Source organism: Brachionichthys hirsutus, chromosome 13 (genome assembly GCF_040956055.1).
Source record: "Brachionichthys hirsutus isolate HB-005 chromosome 13, CSIRO-AGI_Bhir_v1, whole genome shotgun sequence".
Lineage (NCBI taxonomy): Eukaryota > Metazoa > Chordata > Actinopteri > Lophiiformes > Brachionichthyidae > Brachionichthys > Brachionichthys hirsutus.
In genome coordinates, this window is record NC_090909.1 from 9486666 (window position 1) to 9505329 (window position 18664).

General features: G+C 44.0%; 1 protein-coding gene across 1 annotated transcript; it reads left to right on the plus strand.

The window, feature by feature from the left end:
- Positions 1-5013: 5013 nt before the first annotated feature.
- On the plus strand, positions 5014-5847 carry LOC137902750 (uncharacterized; the record flags this gene model as incomplete). The annotated part of the gene is made up of 1 exon (XM_068746820.1): positions 5014-5847. A coding segment is annotated over exon 1 (834 nt), but the record flags the coding sequence as incomplete, so codon positions are not given.
- Positions 5848-18664: the final 12817 nt, after the last annotated feature.

Consider the following 18664-nt stretch of genomic DNA (forward strand, 5'->3'; position numbering starts at 1 on the left):
GATGAAGCCAACAGGATCACATCGTCTGCAAACAGCAGCGATCCAATCCTGAGGTCACCAAACCGAACCCCCTCAACGCCCTGGCTGCACCTAGAAATTCTGTCCATAAAAGTTAGGAACAGAATCGGTGACAAAGGGCAGCCCTGGCGGAGTCCAACCCGCACTGGAAATAGGTCCGACTTATTGCCAGCAATGCGGACCAAGCTCTGGCACCGGTCATATAGGGAGCGGACACCCCGTATGAGGGGGTCCGACACCCCATACTCCCGGAGCACCCCCCACAGGACTCCCCGAGGGACACGGTCGAATGCCTTCTCCAAATCCACAAAACACATGTGGACTGGTTGGGCAAACTCCCATGCACCCTCAAGGACCCTGCCGAGGGTGTAGAGCTGGTCCACAGTTCCACGGCCAGGACGAAAACCACATTGCTCCTCCTGAATCCGAGGTTCGACTATCCGGCGGACCCTCCTCTCCAGTACCCCTGAATAGACCTTACCAGGGAGGCTGAGGAGTGTGATCCCTGGCTGAGGAGTGTGATCCCAAATGCTCATTACGTCACTAGAAAGTCTGCATCCCCTGCTTGTAATAAATCATGAGTAGTATTTATTGCTGTTTGCCACAGATGGCCGATCACCCACACAATGCCTTGGTATTCGTTCACTGTCAACGTGTCAGCCAGCTACTCTCGGGAGGGGTAATGAGATACAGTATTGCTGTAATACAAAATTTGGTTTTAAGGCCAAAGCAAAAGAGATAAATCTTTATGCAGGAGTAGGGCGGGGCTTGGGACAGAGGTCCCAAGCAGTGCCAAAGACTCTGGGCATGCAGATCGTGATCATGCCTGTTGTGCCAAGAGCAAACAGGACTTTTTGAAAAGGTATTTATTTTTTTAGGGAGCGGAACAGCCTCCTGTACCACTTCTGCTTCTTCCTTTTGATCTTGATCTCAAGTGCCTCCACAGAGCTCTTCAGTGAATCTATCTCCTGGTGGAGAGACAGCTTCTCCTCGTTCCACTGGCTCTTGTGAGTCTCAGACTCCTGCGCCTTCTGCAGCAGAAAGCTCTTCAGTGAATCTATCTCCTGGTGACGAGACAGCTTCTCCTCGTTCCACTGGCTCTTGTGAGTCTCAGACTCCTGCTCCTTCTGCAGTAGAGAGCTCTTCAGTGAATTTATCTCCTGGTGGAAAGACAGCTTCTCCTCGTTCCACTGGCTCTTGTGAGTCTCAGACTCCTGCTCCTTCTGCAGTAGAGAGCTCTTCAGAGAATTTATCTCCTGGTGGAGAGACAGCTTCTCCTCGTTCCACTGGCTCTTGTGAGTCTCAGACTCCTGCTTTTTCTGCAGCAGAGAGCTCTTCAGAGAATTTATCTCCTGGTGGAGAGACAGCTTCTCCTCGTTCCACTGGCTCTTGTGAGTCTCAGACTCCTGCTTTTTCTGCAGCAGAGAGCTCATCAGAGTATCTATTTCCTGGTGAAGAGACAGCTTCTCATTGTTCCACTGGCTCTTGTGTGTTTTCGACTCCTGTATCTCCTGGTTGAGAGACAGCTTCTCATAGTGACACTGTCTCGCGTGTGTTTTAGACTCCTGCTCCTTCTGCAGCAGAGAGCCCTTCAGTGAATCTATCTCCTGGTGGAGAGACAGCTTCTCCTCGTTCCACTGGCTCTTGTGTGTTTTAGACTCCTGCTCCTTCTGCAGCAGAGAGCTCTTCAGTGAATTTATCTCCTGGTTGCGAGACAGCTTCTCCTTGTTCCACTCTCTCGTGTGTGTTTTAGACTCCTGTTCCTTCTGCAGCAGAGAGCTCTTCAGTGAATCTATCTCCTGGTGGAGAGACAGCTCCTTCTGCAGCAGAGAGCTCTTCAGTGAATTTATCTCCTGGTTGCGAGACAGCTTCTCCTTGTTCCACTGTCTCGTGTGTGTTTTAGACTCCTGCTCCTTCTGCAGCAGAGAGCTCTTCAGTGAATCTATGTCCTGGTGGAGAGACAGCTTCTCCTTGTTCCACTGGCTCTTGTGTGTTTTAGATTCCTGCTCCTTCTGCAGCAAAGAGCTCTTCAGTGAATCTATCTCCTGGTGGAGAGACAGCTCCTTCTGCAGCAGAGAGCTCTTCAGTGAATCTATCTCCTGGTGGAGAGACAGCTTCTCCTCGTTCCACTGGCTCTTGTGTGTCTCAGACTCCTGTTTCTTCTGCAGCAGATAGCTCTTCAGTGAATCTATGTCCTTGTGGTGAGACAGCTTCTCCTTGTTCCACTGGCTCTTGTGAGTCTCATACTCCTGCGCCTTCTGCAGTAGAGAGCTCTTCAGTGAATTTATCTCCTGGTGGTGAGACTGCTTCTCTTTTTTCCACTGGCTCTTGTGTGTTTTAGACTCATGCTTTTTCTGCAGCAGAGAGCTCTCCAGTGAATCTATGTCCTGGCGGAGAGACAGCTTCTCCTCGTTCCACTGGCTCTTGTGTGTCTCAGACTCCTGCTCCTTCTGCAGTAGAGAGCTCTTCAGTGAATCTATGTCCTGGTGGAGAGACAGCTTCTCCTCGTTCCACTGGCTCTTGTGAGTCTCAGACTCCTGCTCCTTCTGCAGCAGAGAGCTCTTCAGTGAATCTATGTCCTGGTGGAGAGACAGCTTCTCCTCGTTCCACTGGCTCTTGTGTGCCTCAGACTCCTGTTCCTTCTGCAGCAGAGAGCTCATCAGAGAATCTATCTCCTGGTGGAGAGACATGTGTTCCTCCAGCCAGTATGGCTGGCTGGCTTCTGAGTGGACCTCAGTTTTCTCCATAGCAGCCTTCGGAGTATCAGTGTTCTGGGGGAGAGACGATCTCTCCTCTTTCCCCTGGCTCTGGTGCATCTCAGAATTCTGCTCCTTCTTCTTCGCGGTCTGCCTCAACTCATCCATGCGTTTCAGGAAAGACGCGTTCTTGTCCTGCCAGTAAAGCCATACATCTTTCAGAGATACCGTTGGGTTCTTCTGCTCCTGCAGCTGACACTTGTAGGAATCCCTCACTTGTTGCAGATGAGTCAGCAGGGCTTTCAGTTCACAGTTCTCCTTCTCCAGTAACTCCTTCTCCTGGAGCCAGGAGGTGCCATCTTTCTGTTGTTTAATCTTCTCCAGAAGATTAGTGAGCATCTCAGCTTCAATGTCCACATTAATTCTTCCCACATACGAGGCTTTGGAGACCCGGACCGAGCTTCCCGTCAGTGCCGACCTCAACTGCTCCTGCATGCTTTTGTAGTTCATATTCTCGTTGCTCATGTTTGTATTGCTTCTTTATCGCTGTAGCTCTTAGAGTTATAGTTTGTCAAGTGAACGTTGGTCCTTATATATAGGGTCTCAAAGTTCTTTGAAGGTTAGGGTTAGGGTTCTTCAAAGACATTTTCATTGAAGTCTTTCATCTCCAGAACTCCTTTGATCTTTATTCCACATTCCTGGGTGTTGTGATGCTTGATATTACTATCAGTGAAGGTCGTTAACAGACTTGTTGGGGCCCGGGACAAGCAGGAACCATATGGGCCCCTCCACCCCATGCCAAATAATCCTCCACAAAATCAATCCATTCGTTTAAATCAAACAGCCACACAACAGAAATGTGAAAATTACTCTTAAGGAGTAAAACTGAAGTATATAAGAATATTACAAGAACTTCACAACCAATTTCAATTAAATTGAACGCAAATTTTACTGATCACAAACAGTTGACTACTCAAAGACCACAAACATCTGCTGGGTAATATAATGCCCTCGATTCGAATTCTCACATTAGTTTAGCACGGTGGTTCTCAAATGGTGGGGCGCGACACCCAAGGGGTGTGCGGTGCAATGTCAGGGGCAGGTGCGCCTGTGACCGCAGAGAAAATGCTTTTTTTGCCTTACGAGATTAAAGTGTAATTGCACATCCATTCCAGTAGTTGGCAGTGGTGCCCTGATTGTCAGAGTGCGCGCAGGGAGGATTAGCAGAAGAAGAGCAGTTGTAAACAAACCCTCAAGAGACAGCACAGAGAAATATTTAACGGCGTAAAAGAGAGACGGAGATGATAAAACAAAGGAGGGTCGTCGAAAGCAAAGACGAGGAAATATGACGTAGCGTATGTAGCGCTTGAATACGGTGGGAGAAGAAGACCTAACTTCCTCATTTTGCTAAAAGCACAATTCTTTTTGGTCTTGTAGGTTAAAGTGTTTTATATTTTGTGCTTCCTAGTTAATGTTGTTGATCAATTTTAAGTTATTATTATTTATTGATGTTATTTAATTTAATTTATTATTTAATTGTATAAATTGTAGAGGCAAATTGATGCACTTCAAATATTTTCTGTTGCAGACAAAATGGTAAAGTTATTCTTTGTTGTAAGTTGATCTATATTTCTTTATTTTTCATATTTCTTTGTATGTTAATAAGAATACAAGAGTGTTTTTTGGGGGGTGGGGGGGGCGAAATGTTTTTTTCTTCCTAGGGGGGGCGTGGCAGAAAATAATTGAGAAGCACTGCATTAAAGTAACTCAGTAAAGACAACACAAATACATCAACAGGCTGCAAAACACGATACAGAATTCACCTGGAAAAGCTCCCAACGCTCAACATAAAACCCCGACCCAGGAGGATACTAGATGGATTTTATGAAACTTGCTGGTGTATTTTTTTTTTTTTTGCAGTGAAGAACCCATTAAATTCTGGAATGGAGCCAGATGATAGGTAGATTCATTTGCTTTTCTTTACATTGTGAGGACCTGGAGGCCAGTTACTACCTCAAAGAGCTCTGGGCATTTCTGCATGTTTCACTTGCAGCAGCTGTTTCCATACAACAATTAGATCCAAATTCTAGGTATGGGGTGTATAAATAAAGTTTATTCCCCTCCCACAACGCCTTCATTTTGACTGAATTTTTCTATCAGTTAAAATCAACGATATGGATAACTAATAATTTAACTAATAATTAACACATAATTTGCAGATTACCTGCATGTAAAAAGTGTTTCTGTGTGTATATAAGCTAACTATCGAATAGCTTTTAGCACCGCTAGCTAGCTAGCGATGGCTTCTCCCTCTGCCTCTCCGCTGTCCTGCTCAGTGTGTCAAATGTTTAGCTTCTCCTCTGCTTCCTTTACTGACAGCGAAACGTGTAAGAGGTGTAGTCTATTTGCTATGTTGGAGACGAGGCTAAATGATTTAGAGACCCGGTTCCGCACCATAGAAGCGAATCCAGTAGCTTCGATAGCTAGCCAGCTCTCCCTTAGCAGTGCGGACCGAGCCACTAACCGTCTCCCAGCTGCTTCCGAGCAGCCGGAACACCAAGGCGGCTGGGTGACTGTTCGGAGGAAGCATAGTCCGAAGCCCGCTACGGTTCACCACCGCCCCGTTCACGTTTCTAATAGATTTTCCCCGCTCAGCAACACACCTGCTGAGGACATTACTCTGGTGATTGGTGGCTCCATTCTCAGAAACGTGAAGCTAGCGACTCCAGCGGGCATAGTGAGGTGTATCCCGGGGGCCAGAGCGGGCGACATTGAATCAAATTTGAAGTTGCTGGCGAAAGCTAAACGTAAATACCGTAAGATTGTAATCCACGTCGGCACTAATGACGTCCGGCTACGCCAGTCGGAGGTCACTAAAATTAATATTGAGTCGGTGTGTAGCTTTGCTAGGACTATGTCGGACTCCGTAGTTTTCTCTGGCCCCCTCCCCAATCTGACAAGTGACGATATGTTTAGCCGCATGTCGTCATTCAACCACTGGCTGTCTAGGTGGTGTCCGGAAAACAACGTGGGCTTCGTAAATAACTGGCAGACATTCTGGGGGAAACCTGGTCTTATTAGGAGAGACGGTGTCCATCCTACGTTTGCTGGCGCAGCTCTCATTTCTAGCAATCTGACCGAGTTTGTTAGACAACCAAAACCCTGACAATCCAGAGTCGGGACCAGGAGTCAGAGATGTAGTCCTACACCCATCTCTGAGCGTCCTCTGGATCAGTCACCCACCCAGAACCCCATCCAGAACCCCACACGGAACCCCATAGAGATGGTGTCTGTTCCCCGACCCCCTAAGGTTGTTAAATTGTACAGGAGACGTGTTACTCCTGGAAACCTTATAAAAATAAAAACTGCTGCCACAGAAATTAATAATAGTAAAACCATTAAATGTGGACTTTTGAATATTCGCTCTTTGGCGTCAAAGGCATTTTTAATAAATGATCTGATCTCAGATCAGCATGTTGATATTTTCTCTTTGACTGAAACCTGGCTGGGTCCTGAAGATTATTTCAGTTTAAATGAAGCCACGCCTCAGAGTTATGTTAACTCTCACATTTCTCGAGACGCCGGCCGAGGAGGTGGAGTTGGAGCCATCTATAACTCTGAGCTCCAGATTAACACTAAACCTAAATTAAACTATACCTCCTTTGAGAGTCTTATTCTTAGTCTGTCACTCCCAACATGGAAATCAAGCCAGCCAGTCCTGATTGTTATAGTTTACCGCCCTCCAGGCCCATACTCTGATTTCATGTCAGAATTTTCAGAATTTTTAACAAGCTTAGTTCTGAAAGCAGAACAGCTACTTGTGGGAGATTTTAACATTCATGTAGATGTGATGATGATGATGAATATATTTATTAGATAGAATGTTAGAGTACAAGTACAGTCACACAGTAGCATGTATTACAGTACAAATAACGTCAAACATCCTGTCTAAGAGGAGCATTTCAAAAAAGCCCTTGCGGGCTTGTTTCCGTTGAAAGTCCTTCGTACATAAATCATCCACAAAAAACAATACAAATAAAAATAAATCCAATATTAAATTACGCAATTGATGCAACGTAACATTAGAAAGACAAAAATAAAATGTTATTACACCGCCAGTGCAAACTAACAATTAATCTAAAATAAATTACACCACTGATGCGAAATGACAATAAATAACTTACATAAATTACAATAAATTACTAAAGCAAGTAATACGTGCAACATAGGTGGACAAAAAAAAAAGGAGGGGGGGTTTGACCCGGAGAGAGTCGTGATGACTATCTCCGTTTCTGTCCCCCTAAAAGGTGTATTTTTAGGGCCTTTTTGAAGGAGGCCAAAGAGGTGCATGTTTTGAGGGCGGGAGTCAATCCGTTCCACCCTTGGGTGGCCGTATTGTAGAAAGATGATTTACCCATGTTGGTCCTATAGGAGGGGGTAATCAGGTTGTTGTTTGAGCTCCCTCTAGTGTTGTGGCTGTGGGTGTCACTAAATCTGTGGAGGTGTTCCGTCAGGTATGCAGGGATTGAGGGGACTGAGGGCAGAGGTGCATTGACTATTTTAAATGCCAATCCCATTTTGAGTTGTTTAACCCTGTCTTCTACCCTGAGCCATTTTAGGCTAGCAAAATGTCCAGGAAGAAGGTGGGTCATGGGCCCCAGATTGAGGAGTAGCCGAATCAGTTTGTTTTGGGAGGTTTGGAGCCTGGTTTTCAGGGACATTTTGATGTTTGAATACCAGGAGGTGCTAGCATAGTCAAAGAGGGGCTGAACGAGGGCTGCAGCAAGCGTCCGGAGAGCACTTTTGTTGACAAAAGCAGACATTCTGCCCAAAAATCTTGTTCTCTGATTGACTTTTTTGATCACCTTAGTTGCCATACTATCGCCAGACAGGTATTTGTCAAGAACACAGCCCAAATAGGTAATCTCTTCTTTGCTGGAGATGACTGTATTATCGACTGTGACCTTGAAATCATTAACATTTATCTCACGCAGAGAGTGTTTAGACCCAAAAAGAATCGATTCGGTTTTACCAAGATGTAGTGACAGTTTGTTATCAGTAAGCCAAGTACGGATTCTGGTGAGCTCAGAGCTGAGAGCCTCCTCAACCTGCACTTTGTCCTCTCCCGAAATCAGGAGTGCTGAGTCATCAGCAAACAGGAACAATTTGCAGTTACAGGCAGCATTCATGTCGTTAATGTATAGGAGGAACAGTAACGGTCCTAGAATGCTGCCTTGAGGAACCCCGCAGCTTACCGGGAAGGACGAGGACAAGGTTCCGTTTATGTCTACCATTTGTTCTCGTCCCTCAAGGTACGATTTCATCCAGTTTGTTGATGTGCTATCAAAACCAATCGCCCCTAGTTTATTCAATAGGATTGAATGGTTGACCGTGTCAAAGGCCTTCTGGAGGTCCAGCATAACCATGCCGCAATACTTGCCCGAGTCTACTTCACGCTTAATGTAGTCGGTCAGATATATGAGGCACGTGTCAGTGGAGTGGGATGTTCTGAAGCCTGATTGGAATTCAAAGAGCAGGCTATGCTCGGCGAGGTAGCGGTTGATTTGCTCCTGGATTATTCTCTCCATGATGATGATGATGAATATATTTATTAGATAGAATGTTAGAGTACAAGTACAGTCACACAGTAGCATGTATTACAGTACAAATAACGTCAAACATCCTGTCTAAGAGGAGCATTTCAAAAAAGCACTTGCGGGCTTGTTTCCGTTGAAAGTCCTTCGTACATAAATCATCCACAAAAAACAATACAAATAAAAATAAATCCAATATTAAATTACGCAATTGATGCAACGTAACATTAGAAAGACAAAAATAAAATGTTATTACACCGCCAGTGCAAACTAACAATTAATCTAAAATAAATTACACCACTGATGCGAAATGACAATAAATAACTTACATAAATTACAATAAATTACTAAAGCAATTAATACGTGCAACATCGGTGGACAAAAAAAAGGTGGGGGGGTTTGACCCGGACAGAGTCGTGATGACTATCTCCGTTTCTGTCCCCCTAAAAGGTTTATTTTTAGGGCCTTTTTGAAGGAGGCCAAAGAGGTGCATGTTTTGAGGGCGGGAGTCAATCCGTTCCACCCTTGGGTGGCCGTATTGTAGAAAGATGATTTACCCATGTTAGTCCTATAGGAGGGGGTAATCAGGTTGTTGTTTGAGCTCCCTCTAGTGTTGTGGCTGTGGGTGTCACTAAATCTGTGGAGGTGTTCCGTCAGGTATGCAGGGATTGAGGGGACTGAGGGCAGAGCTGCATTGACTATTTTAAATGCCAATCCCATTTTGAGTTGTTTAACCCTGTCTTCTACCCTGAGCCATTTTAGGCTAGCAAAATGTCCAGGAAGAAGGTGGGTCATGGGCCCCAGATTGAGGAGTAGCCGAATCAGTTTGTTTTGGGAGGTTTGGAGCCTGGTTTTCAGGGACATTTTGATGTTTGAATACCAGGAGGTGCTAGCATAGTCAAAGAGGGGCTGAACGAGGGCTGCAGCAAGCGTCCGGAGAGCACTTTTGTTGACCAAAGCAGACATTCTGCCCAAAAATCTTGTTCTCTGATTGACTTTTTTGATCACCTTAGTTGCCATACTATCGCCAGACAGGTATTTGTCAAGAACACAGCCCAAATAGGTAATCTCTTCTTTGCTGGAGATGACTGTATTATCGACTGTGACCTTGAAATCATTAACATTTATCTCACGTAGAGAGTGTTTAGACCCAAAAAGAATCGATTCGGTTTTACCAAGATGTAGTGACAGTTTGTTATCAGTAAGCCAAGTACGGATTCTGGTGAGCTCAGAGCTGAGAGCCTCCTCAACCTGCACTTTGTCCTCTCCCGAAATCAGGAGTGCTGAGTCATCAGCAAACAGGAACAATTTGCAGTTACAGGCAGCATTCATGTCGTTAATGTATAGGAGGAACAGTAACGGTCCTAGAATGCTGCCTTGAGATGGAACAAAGGATGGAAACAGGGCGGTAGTTGCCAGGTTCTAATTTGTTTCCTTTTTTATACAGAGGGATAACCCGCGCCGTCTTGAATTCCTGTGGGACGTGGCACTGATTGATGGATAAATTTATCAGATGGGTTACCACGGGGGCGATAGAGACAGCTGCGTCTCTGAGGAACCGGGTGGGTATGTTGTCAAGGCCTGTGGCCTTGTTAGGTTGAAGGGCAATTAGTTGTTTTAGCACATCAATGGTATTTACAGGTGTGAAAGAGAAAGTGTCCTTTTTAGCACCTAGCTTCTCATAGTGAGTTTGGATGTGGTCAGAACCGTACAGACCTGAATGCGGGGGGAGTTTGCTGACCAACAGGGTGGCAATAGTGGTGAAAAAGCTGTTAAAACAATTTGCTACCACCAACCTGTCGGTCTGGAGCGAACCACTTGAGTTAATGCAGATATTACTGGTTTTTGTTTGGAGTCTGTTGCTGCAGCCTAATTGTTTTAGGGCCTCCCACAGTTTTTGTGGGTTGCTTTTGTTTGCCTCAATGTTCTCATTTAAGAAATTCTTTTTGGCATTTTTTATCATTTTGTTAACCTCATTGCGTAGTTTTCTGCTTTTTTCAAGTAGTTCCTCGTTGTTGGTTTTTCTGTACTCAGAGTAACATTTGTTTCTGAGCTTGATGGCATTCAATATTTCCCCCTTCATCCAAGGTTCTGTACGGGCTCTGACCCGAACAGCAGTTATGGGTGCTATCTTATCGATTACGGACAGAAATGCAGATTGAAAGGAAGACCAGGTCCCCTCGACAGAGGCGGAGTTTAAAGTTTCAGACCAATCAGTTTCCTCCAGTGCTGTTGTTAGAGCTTCTGGGGAGTAATGCTTCATGGGGAGTAATGCTTCAGTAGCAAGGCAGTGACGACTGCCTTGCTACTGCCTTCCTCTCATTACTGGACTCAATTGGCTTCTCCCAGATAGTGAACGAACCCACCCACAGCTTTAATCACACCTTGGATCTGGTTCTCACGTATGGTATTGATATTGATCAATTAATCGTAATTCCACTGAACCCTTTTTTATCAGACCACAAGTTCATCACTTTTACGTTTGTATTATTGGACTATGTTCCATCAAACAGAACTGCCTTGACTAGATGTCTGTCTGATGGTGCTATTGCTAAATTCAAAGAAGTGATCCCGTCAGCATTAAACTCTTTATCAAGCCTTAACATTACTGAGGAGTCGTGTGGTAACTTTAGCCCCTCCCACATAGATCATCTTGTAGGTGGTGCTGGGGACTTGATGCGCACAACGCTTGACTCCATCGCCCCCTTAAGAATTAAAAAACTAAAACCAAGAAGGAAAGCTCCGTGGTTCAATTCTGAAATTAGATTGTTAAAACAAACATCCCGAAGACTGGAGAGAAGGTGGCGCTCAACTAAATTGGAGGAGTCTTGTTTAATCTGGAAAAACAGCCTGAAAATGTACAGGAAGACGCTCCGCAAGGCAAGAGGTGCATATTACTCATCTCTAATAGAAGAGAACAAATCTAATCCGAGGTTTCTCTTTGACACCGTAGCTAGGCTGACACAAAGCGCCAGCTCTGTTGACCCTTTTGTCCCGATAGGTCTCAGTAGTGAAGATTTCATGAACTTCTTCAGTACCAAAATCGAATCGATTAGGGACGTCATTCATCAGCGTCTGCCTTCGTGTGGCATTGACCCCCCCCCTGGCAATGGAAGTAGAGATACGGCTGTTACTCTTGATAGTTACTTGGATAGCTTCACCCCCATTAACTTGCAGCAAATGAGTCCAGCTATTGCCTCATCTAAACCGTGCTCTTGTCTCTTAGACCCGGTCCCAACTAAGCTACTTAAAGAAGTCTTCCCCTCAATCAGTATTGCTTTGCTAAATATAATTAATCTATCCCTACTCACAGGCTATGTACCCAAGTCTTTTAAAACAGCGGTCATTAAACCGCTTCTCAAAAAACCAACATTAGATGCTGATGTCTTGGCTAACTATCGGCCAATTTCAAACCTTCCATTCCTGTCAAAGCTTTTAGAGAAAGCAGTTTCCAGTCAGCTGTGTGAATTCTTACAAGACAATAAGTTATTTGAGGTTTTTCAGTCGGGTTTCAGAGCTCATCATAGCACAGAGACAGCATTAGTTAAAGTCACCAATGACCTTTTACTAGCGTCTGATAATGGACTTGTCTCCGTGCTTATTTTATTAGATCTTAGTGCAGCCTTTGACACAATAGATCATCAGATTCTGTTACAGAGGCTGGAACAATCTGTTGGTGTTAGAGGATCTGCATTAAACTGGTTTAGATCATATTTATCTGATAGATTTCAGTTTGTACATGTTCATGATGAATCTTCTACGTACACTGAAGTTAAATATGGAGTTCCACAGGGTTCAGTGCTTGGACCTATTCTGTTCACGCTGTATATGCTACCCTTAGGTAACATTATTAAGAAACATAGCATAAATTTACACTGCTATGCGGACGATACTCAATTGTACCTGTCCGTTCAGCCAGACAAGGTCGATCAGTCGGTTAGACTTCAGACGTGCCTTAAGGACATTAACTCCTGGATGACCGAGAACTTCCTGTTATTAAATCTAAATAAAACTGAGGTTCTGGTTCTTGGGCCAAAGCCCGTTAAAGGGAAGTTTTTCCTTGCCTCCGTTGCTCTTGTGGGTCAAGTTGGGTTCTGTGTTTCCCTGCAGGTCTTTCCCTGCTAATCCTGTAAAGTGCCTTGAGATGACTTTATGTTGTGATCTGGCGCTATATAAATAAAACCAAATTGAATTGAATTGAATATATATGTATTTTTATTATTATACTGTAAAGATTCTATGCATTAAAAATGTTTCCCACTGAATGCTAGAAACATTCTATCAGTATATTATAACTCATCTATTAAATATTTGTCAAAGCAGTTTTGGTTTTGTTCCGTCATGTATTCAATGGATTCTAAAAATTCTGCAAATGATACCAAACCTCCTGATGAATGAAAATAACACGTTATCACTGAAAAGGAAACGATATCCTCACAAAATATGCAATATCAATTTATTGACTCCTCATTTCAATTTCAGTGTTTTTGTATTTACTGTGATTCTTAATATCAGGTGTTTAGATAACGCAGGTAACAAGGGAATTGTTTCCCCTCCAGTAAAATGGAGAGAACCGCAGACTTTAAATGCAGAACAATGAATAAATGAATGAAAGTTTGGGAACGCTGACGAGATATACTTGAATTATTATTGCTGACACGAGGTGAATGGATCCCTCCAGGGTCTGCGTAGATCCACAAGAGTCTGCTTGCCTTCTTTCTGTCACCCTCAGAGTAGAATTTAATTTGGCCACAACTACTGTGCTGACAAGTGATTGATAAACTGGCAGCAAGAATGTTGTTATGGAACAAGCAAAGCTTATGCAAATATTCACCGTGTCAGCCAGCTACTCTCGGGGAGGGTAATGAGATACAGTATTGCTGTAATACAAAATTTGGTTTTAAGGCCAAAGCAAAAGAGATAAATCTTTAAGCAGGAGTAGGGCGGGGCTTGGGACAGAGGCCCCAAGCAGTGCCAAAGACTCTGGGCATGCAGATCGTGATCATGCCTGTTGTGCCAAGAGCAAACAGGACTTTTTGAAAAGGTATTTATTTTTTTAGGGAGCGGAACAGCCTCCTGTACCACTTCTGCTTCTTCCTTTTGATCTTGATCTCAAGTGCCTCCACAGAGCTCTTCAGTGAATCTATCTCCTGGTGGAGAGACAGCTTCTCCTCGTTCCACTGGCTCTTGTGAGTCTCAGACTCCTGCGCCTTCTGCAGCAGAGAGCTCTTCAGTGAATCTATCTCCTGGTGACGAGACAGCTTCTCCTCGTTCCACTGGCTCTTGTGAGTCTCAGACTCCTGCTCCTTCTGCAGTAGAGAGCTCTTCAGTGAATTTATCTCCTGGTGGAAAGACAGCTTCTCCTCGTTCCACTGGCTCTTGTGAGTCTCAGACTCCTGCTCCTTCTGCAGTAGAGAGCTCTTCAGTGAATTTATCTCCTGGTGGAGAGACAGCTTCTCCTCGTTCCACTGGCTCTTGTGAGTCTCAGACTCCTGCTTTTTCTGCAGCAGAGAACTCTTCAGAGAATTTATCTCCTGGTGGAGAGACAGCTTCTCCTCGTTCCACTGGCTCTTGTGAGTCTCAGACTCCTGCTTTTTCTGCAGCAGAGAGCTCATCAGAGTATCTATTTCCTGGTGAAGAGACAGCTTCTCAGTGTTCCACTGGCTCTTGTGTGTTTTCGACTCCTGTATCTCCTGGTTGAGAGACAGCTTCTCATAGTGACACTGTCTCGCGTGTGTTTTAGACTCCTGCTCCTTCTGCAGCAGAGAGCCCTTCAGTGAATCTATCTCCTGGTGGAGAGACAGCTTCTCCTCGTTCCACTGGCTCTTGTGTGTTTTAGACTCCTGCTCCTTCTGCAGCAGAGAGCTCTTCAGTGAATTTATCTCCTGGTTGCGAGACAGCTTCTCCTTGTTCCACTCTCTCGTGTGTGTTTTAGACTCCTGCTCCTTCTGCAGCAGAGAGCTCTTCAGTGAATCTATCTCCTGGTGGAGAGACAGCTCCTTCTGCAGCAGAGAGCTCTTCAGTGAATTTATCTCCTGGTTGCGAGACAGCTTCTCCTTGTTCCACTGTCTCGTGTGTGTTTTAGACTCCTGCTCCTTCTGCAGCAGAGAGCTCTTCAGTGAATCTATGTCCTGGTGGAGAGACATCTTCTCCTTGTTCCACTGGCTCTTGTGTGTTTTAGATTCCTGCTCCTTCTGCAGCAAAGAGCTCTTCAGTGAATCTATCTCCTGGTGGAGAGACAGCTCCTTCTGCAGCAGAGAGCTCTTCAGTGAATCTATCTCCTGGTGGAGAGACAGCTTCTCCTCGTTCCACTGGCTTTTGTGTGTCTCAGACTCCTGTTTCTTCTGCAGCAGATAGCTCTTCAGTGAATCTATGTCCTTGTGGTGAGACAGCTTCTCCTTGTTCCACTGGCTCTTGTGAGTCTCATACTCCTGCGCCTTCTGCAGCAGAGAGCTCTTCAGTGAATTTATCTCCTGGTGGTGAGACTGCTTCTCTTTTTTCCACTGGCTCTTGTGTGTTTTAGACTCATGCTTTTTCTGCAGCAGAGAGCTCTCCAGTGAATCTATGTCCTGGCGGAGAGACAGCTTCTCCTCGTTCCACTGGCTCTTGTGTGTCTCAGACTCCTGCTCCTTCTGCAGTAGGGAGCTCTTCAGTGAATCTATGTCCTGGTGGAGAGACAGCTTCTCCTCGTTCCACTGGCTCTTGTGTGTCTCAGACTCCTGCTCCTTCTGCAGTAGGGAGCTCTTCAGTGAATCTATGTCCTGGTGGAGAGACAGCTTCTCCTCGTTCCACTGGCTCTTGTGTGTCTCAGACTCCTGCTCCTTCTGCAGTAGGGAGCTCTTCAGTGAATCTATGTCCTGGTGGAGAGACAGCTTCTCCTCGTTCCACTGGCTCTTGTGTGCCTCAGACTCCTGCTCCTTCTGCAGCAGAGAGCTCTTCAGTGAATCTATGTTCTGGTGGAGAGACAGCTTCTCCTCGTTCCACTGGCTCTTGTGTGTCTCAGACTCCTGCTCCTTCTGCAGCAGAGAGCTCTTCAGTGAATCTGTGTCCTGGTGGAGAGACAGCTTCTCCTCGTTCCACTGGCTCTTGTGTGCCCCAGACTCCTGTTCCTTCTGCAGCAGAGAGCTCATCAGAGAATCTATCTCCTGGTGGAGAGACATGTGTTCCTCCAGCCAGTATGGCTGGCTGGCTTCTGAGTGGACCTCAGTTTTCTCCATAGCAGCCTTCGGAGTATCAGTGTTCTGGGGGAGAGACGATCTCTCCTCTTTCCCCTGGCTCTGGTGCATCTCAGAATTCTGCTCCTTCTTCTTCGCGGTCTGCCTCAACTCATCCATGCGTTTCAGGAAAGACTCGTTCTTGTCCTGCCAGTAAAGCCATACATCTTTCAGAGATACCGTTGGGTTCTTCTGCTCCTGCAGCTGACAATTGTAGGAATCCCTCACTTGTTGCAGATGAGTCAGCAGGGCTTTCAGTTCACAGTTCTCCTTCTCCAGTAACTCCTTCTCCTGGAGCCAGGAGGTGCCATCTTTCTGTTGTTTAATCTTCTCCAGAAGATTAGTCAGCATCTCAGCTTCAATGTCCACATTAATTCTTCCCACACACGAGGCTTCGGAGACCCGGACCGAGCTTCCCGTCAGTGCCGACCTCAACTGCTCCTGCATGCTTTCGTAGTTCATCTTCTCTTTGCTCATGTTTGTATTGCTTCTTTATCGCTGTAGCTCTTAGAGTTATAGTTTGTCAAGTGAACGTTGGTCCTTATATATAGGGTCTCAAAGTTCTTTGAAGGTTAGGGTTAGGGTTCTTCAAAGACATTTTCTTTGAAGATTTTCATCTCCAGAACTCCTTTGATCTTTATTCCACATTCCTGGGTGTTGTGATGCTTGATATTACTATCAGTCAAGGTCGTTAACAGACTTGTTGGGGCCCGGGACAAGCAGGAACCATATGGGCCCCTCCACCCCACGCCGAATAATCCTCCACAAAATCAATCCATTCGTTTAAATCAAACAGCCACACAACAGAAATGTGAAAATTACTCTTAAGGAGTAAAACTGAAGTATATAAGAATATTACAAGAACTTCACAACCAATTTCAATTAAATTGAACGCAAATTTTACTGATCACAAACAGTTGACTACTCAAAGACCACAAACATCTGCTGGGTAATATAATGCCCTCGATTCGAATTCTCACATTAGTTTAGCACGGTGGTTCTCAAATGGTGGGGCGCAACACCCAAGGGGTTTGCGGTGCAATGTCAGGGGCAGGTGCGCCTGTGACCGCAGAGAAAATGCTTTTTTTGCCTTACGAGATTAACGTGTAATTGCACATCCATTGCAGTAGTTGGCAGTGGTGCCCTGATTGTCAGAGTGCGCGCAGGGAGGATTAGCAGAAGAAGAGCAGTTGTAAACAAACCCTCAAGAGACAGCACAGAGAAATAATTAACGGCGTAAAAGAGAGACGGAGATGATAAAACAAAGGAGGGTCGTCGAAAGCAAAGACGAGGAAATATGACGTAGCGTATGTAGCGCTTGAATACGGTGGGAGAAGAAGACCTAACTTCCTTATTTTGCTAAAAGCACAATTCTTTTTGGTCTTGTAGGTTAAAGTGTTTTATATTTTGTGCTTCATAGTTAATGTTGTTGATCAATTTTAAGTTATTATTATTTATTGATGTTATTTAATTTAATTTATTATTTAATTGTATAAATTGTAGAGGCAAATTGATGCACTTCAAATATTTTCTGTTGCAGACAAAATGGTAAAGTTATTCTTTGTTGTAAGTTGATCTATATTTCTTTATTTTTCATATTTCTTTGTATGTTAATAAGAATACAAGAGTGTTTTTTGGGGGGTGGGGGGGGGCGAAAGGTTTTTTTCTTCCTAGGGGGGGCGTGGCAGAAAATAATTGAGAAGCACTGCATTAAAGTAACTCAGTAAAGACAACACAAATACATCAACAGGCTGCAAAACACTATACAGAATTCACCTGGAAAAGCTCCCAACGCTCAACATAAAACCCCGACCCAGGAGGATACTAGATGGATTTTATGAAACTTGCTGGTGTATTTTTTTTTTTTTTGCAGTGAAGAACCCATTAAATTCTGGAATGGAGCCAGATGATAGGTAGATTCATTTGCTTTTCTTTACATTGTGAGGACCTGGAGGCCAGTTACTACCTCAAAGAGCTCTGGGCATTTCTGCATGTTTCACTTGCAGCAGCTGTTTCCATACAACAATTAGATCCAAATTCTAGGTATGGGGTGTAAAAATAAAGTTTATTCCCCTCCCACAACGCCTTCATTTTGACTGAATTTTTCTATCAGTTAAAATCAACGATATGGATAACTAATAATTTAACGAATAATTAACACATAATTTGCAGATTACCTGCATGTAAAAAGTGTTTCTGTGTGTATATATATGTATTTTTATTATTATACTGTAAAGATTCTATGCATTAAAAATGTTTCCCACTGAATGCTAGAAACATTCTATCAGTATATTATAACTCATCTATTAAATATTTGTCAAAGCAGTTTTGGTTTTGTTCCGTCATGTATTCAATGGATTCTAAAAATTCTGCAAATGATACCAAACCTCCTGATGAATGAAAATAACACGTTATCACTGAAAAGGAAACGATATCCTCACAAAATATGCAATATCAATTTATTGACTCCTCATTTCAATTTCAGTGTTTTTGTATTTACTGTGATTCTTAATATCAGGTGTTTAGATAACGCAGGTAACAAGGGAATTGTTTCCCCTCCAGTAAAATGAAGAGAACCGCGGACTTTAAATGCACAACAATGAATAAATGAATGAAAGTTTGGGAACGCTGACGAGATATACTTGAATTATTATTGCTATTATTGTTGTGATTAATCATTTTGTGATGATAAAGTTGCTTGAAATTGTCACACTATTAGGATTTACATCAATTTTTAGTTCAGGTGTGCTCTCTATTATCAATGAGATGCCATCGTTCCTTCCTCAGCTTATCAGTGACACCTATATAAATTTTTTTTCTAAATGAAGAAATGACATCAAATATTCTCTCCTAGAAGCAAATACTTGTTCGGATATTTCCTGTGAAGAGGAAAGACGCCTTACTTTTTGTAAGCATAACCCGCAACCTGTAATATCGACATGCAGGTACCTGCGCCGATATTAGTACCTAAATGATATTAAGTAGCATTAGAGAGAGTTTGGCTTCCAAAGTAAGATCGGAATGGACTAAACTCAATATCAAATCTAAATCTTGTGAAACATCCATGATTTAAACATTACCTATTATTAATATGCTTATCAATTAAGAGATATCAGATCACATGTCTTGTTCAAACCAAAGT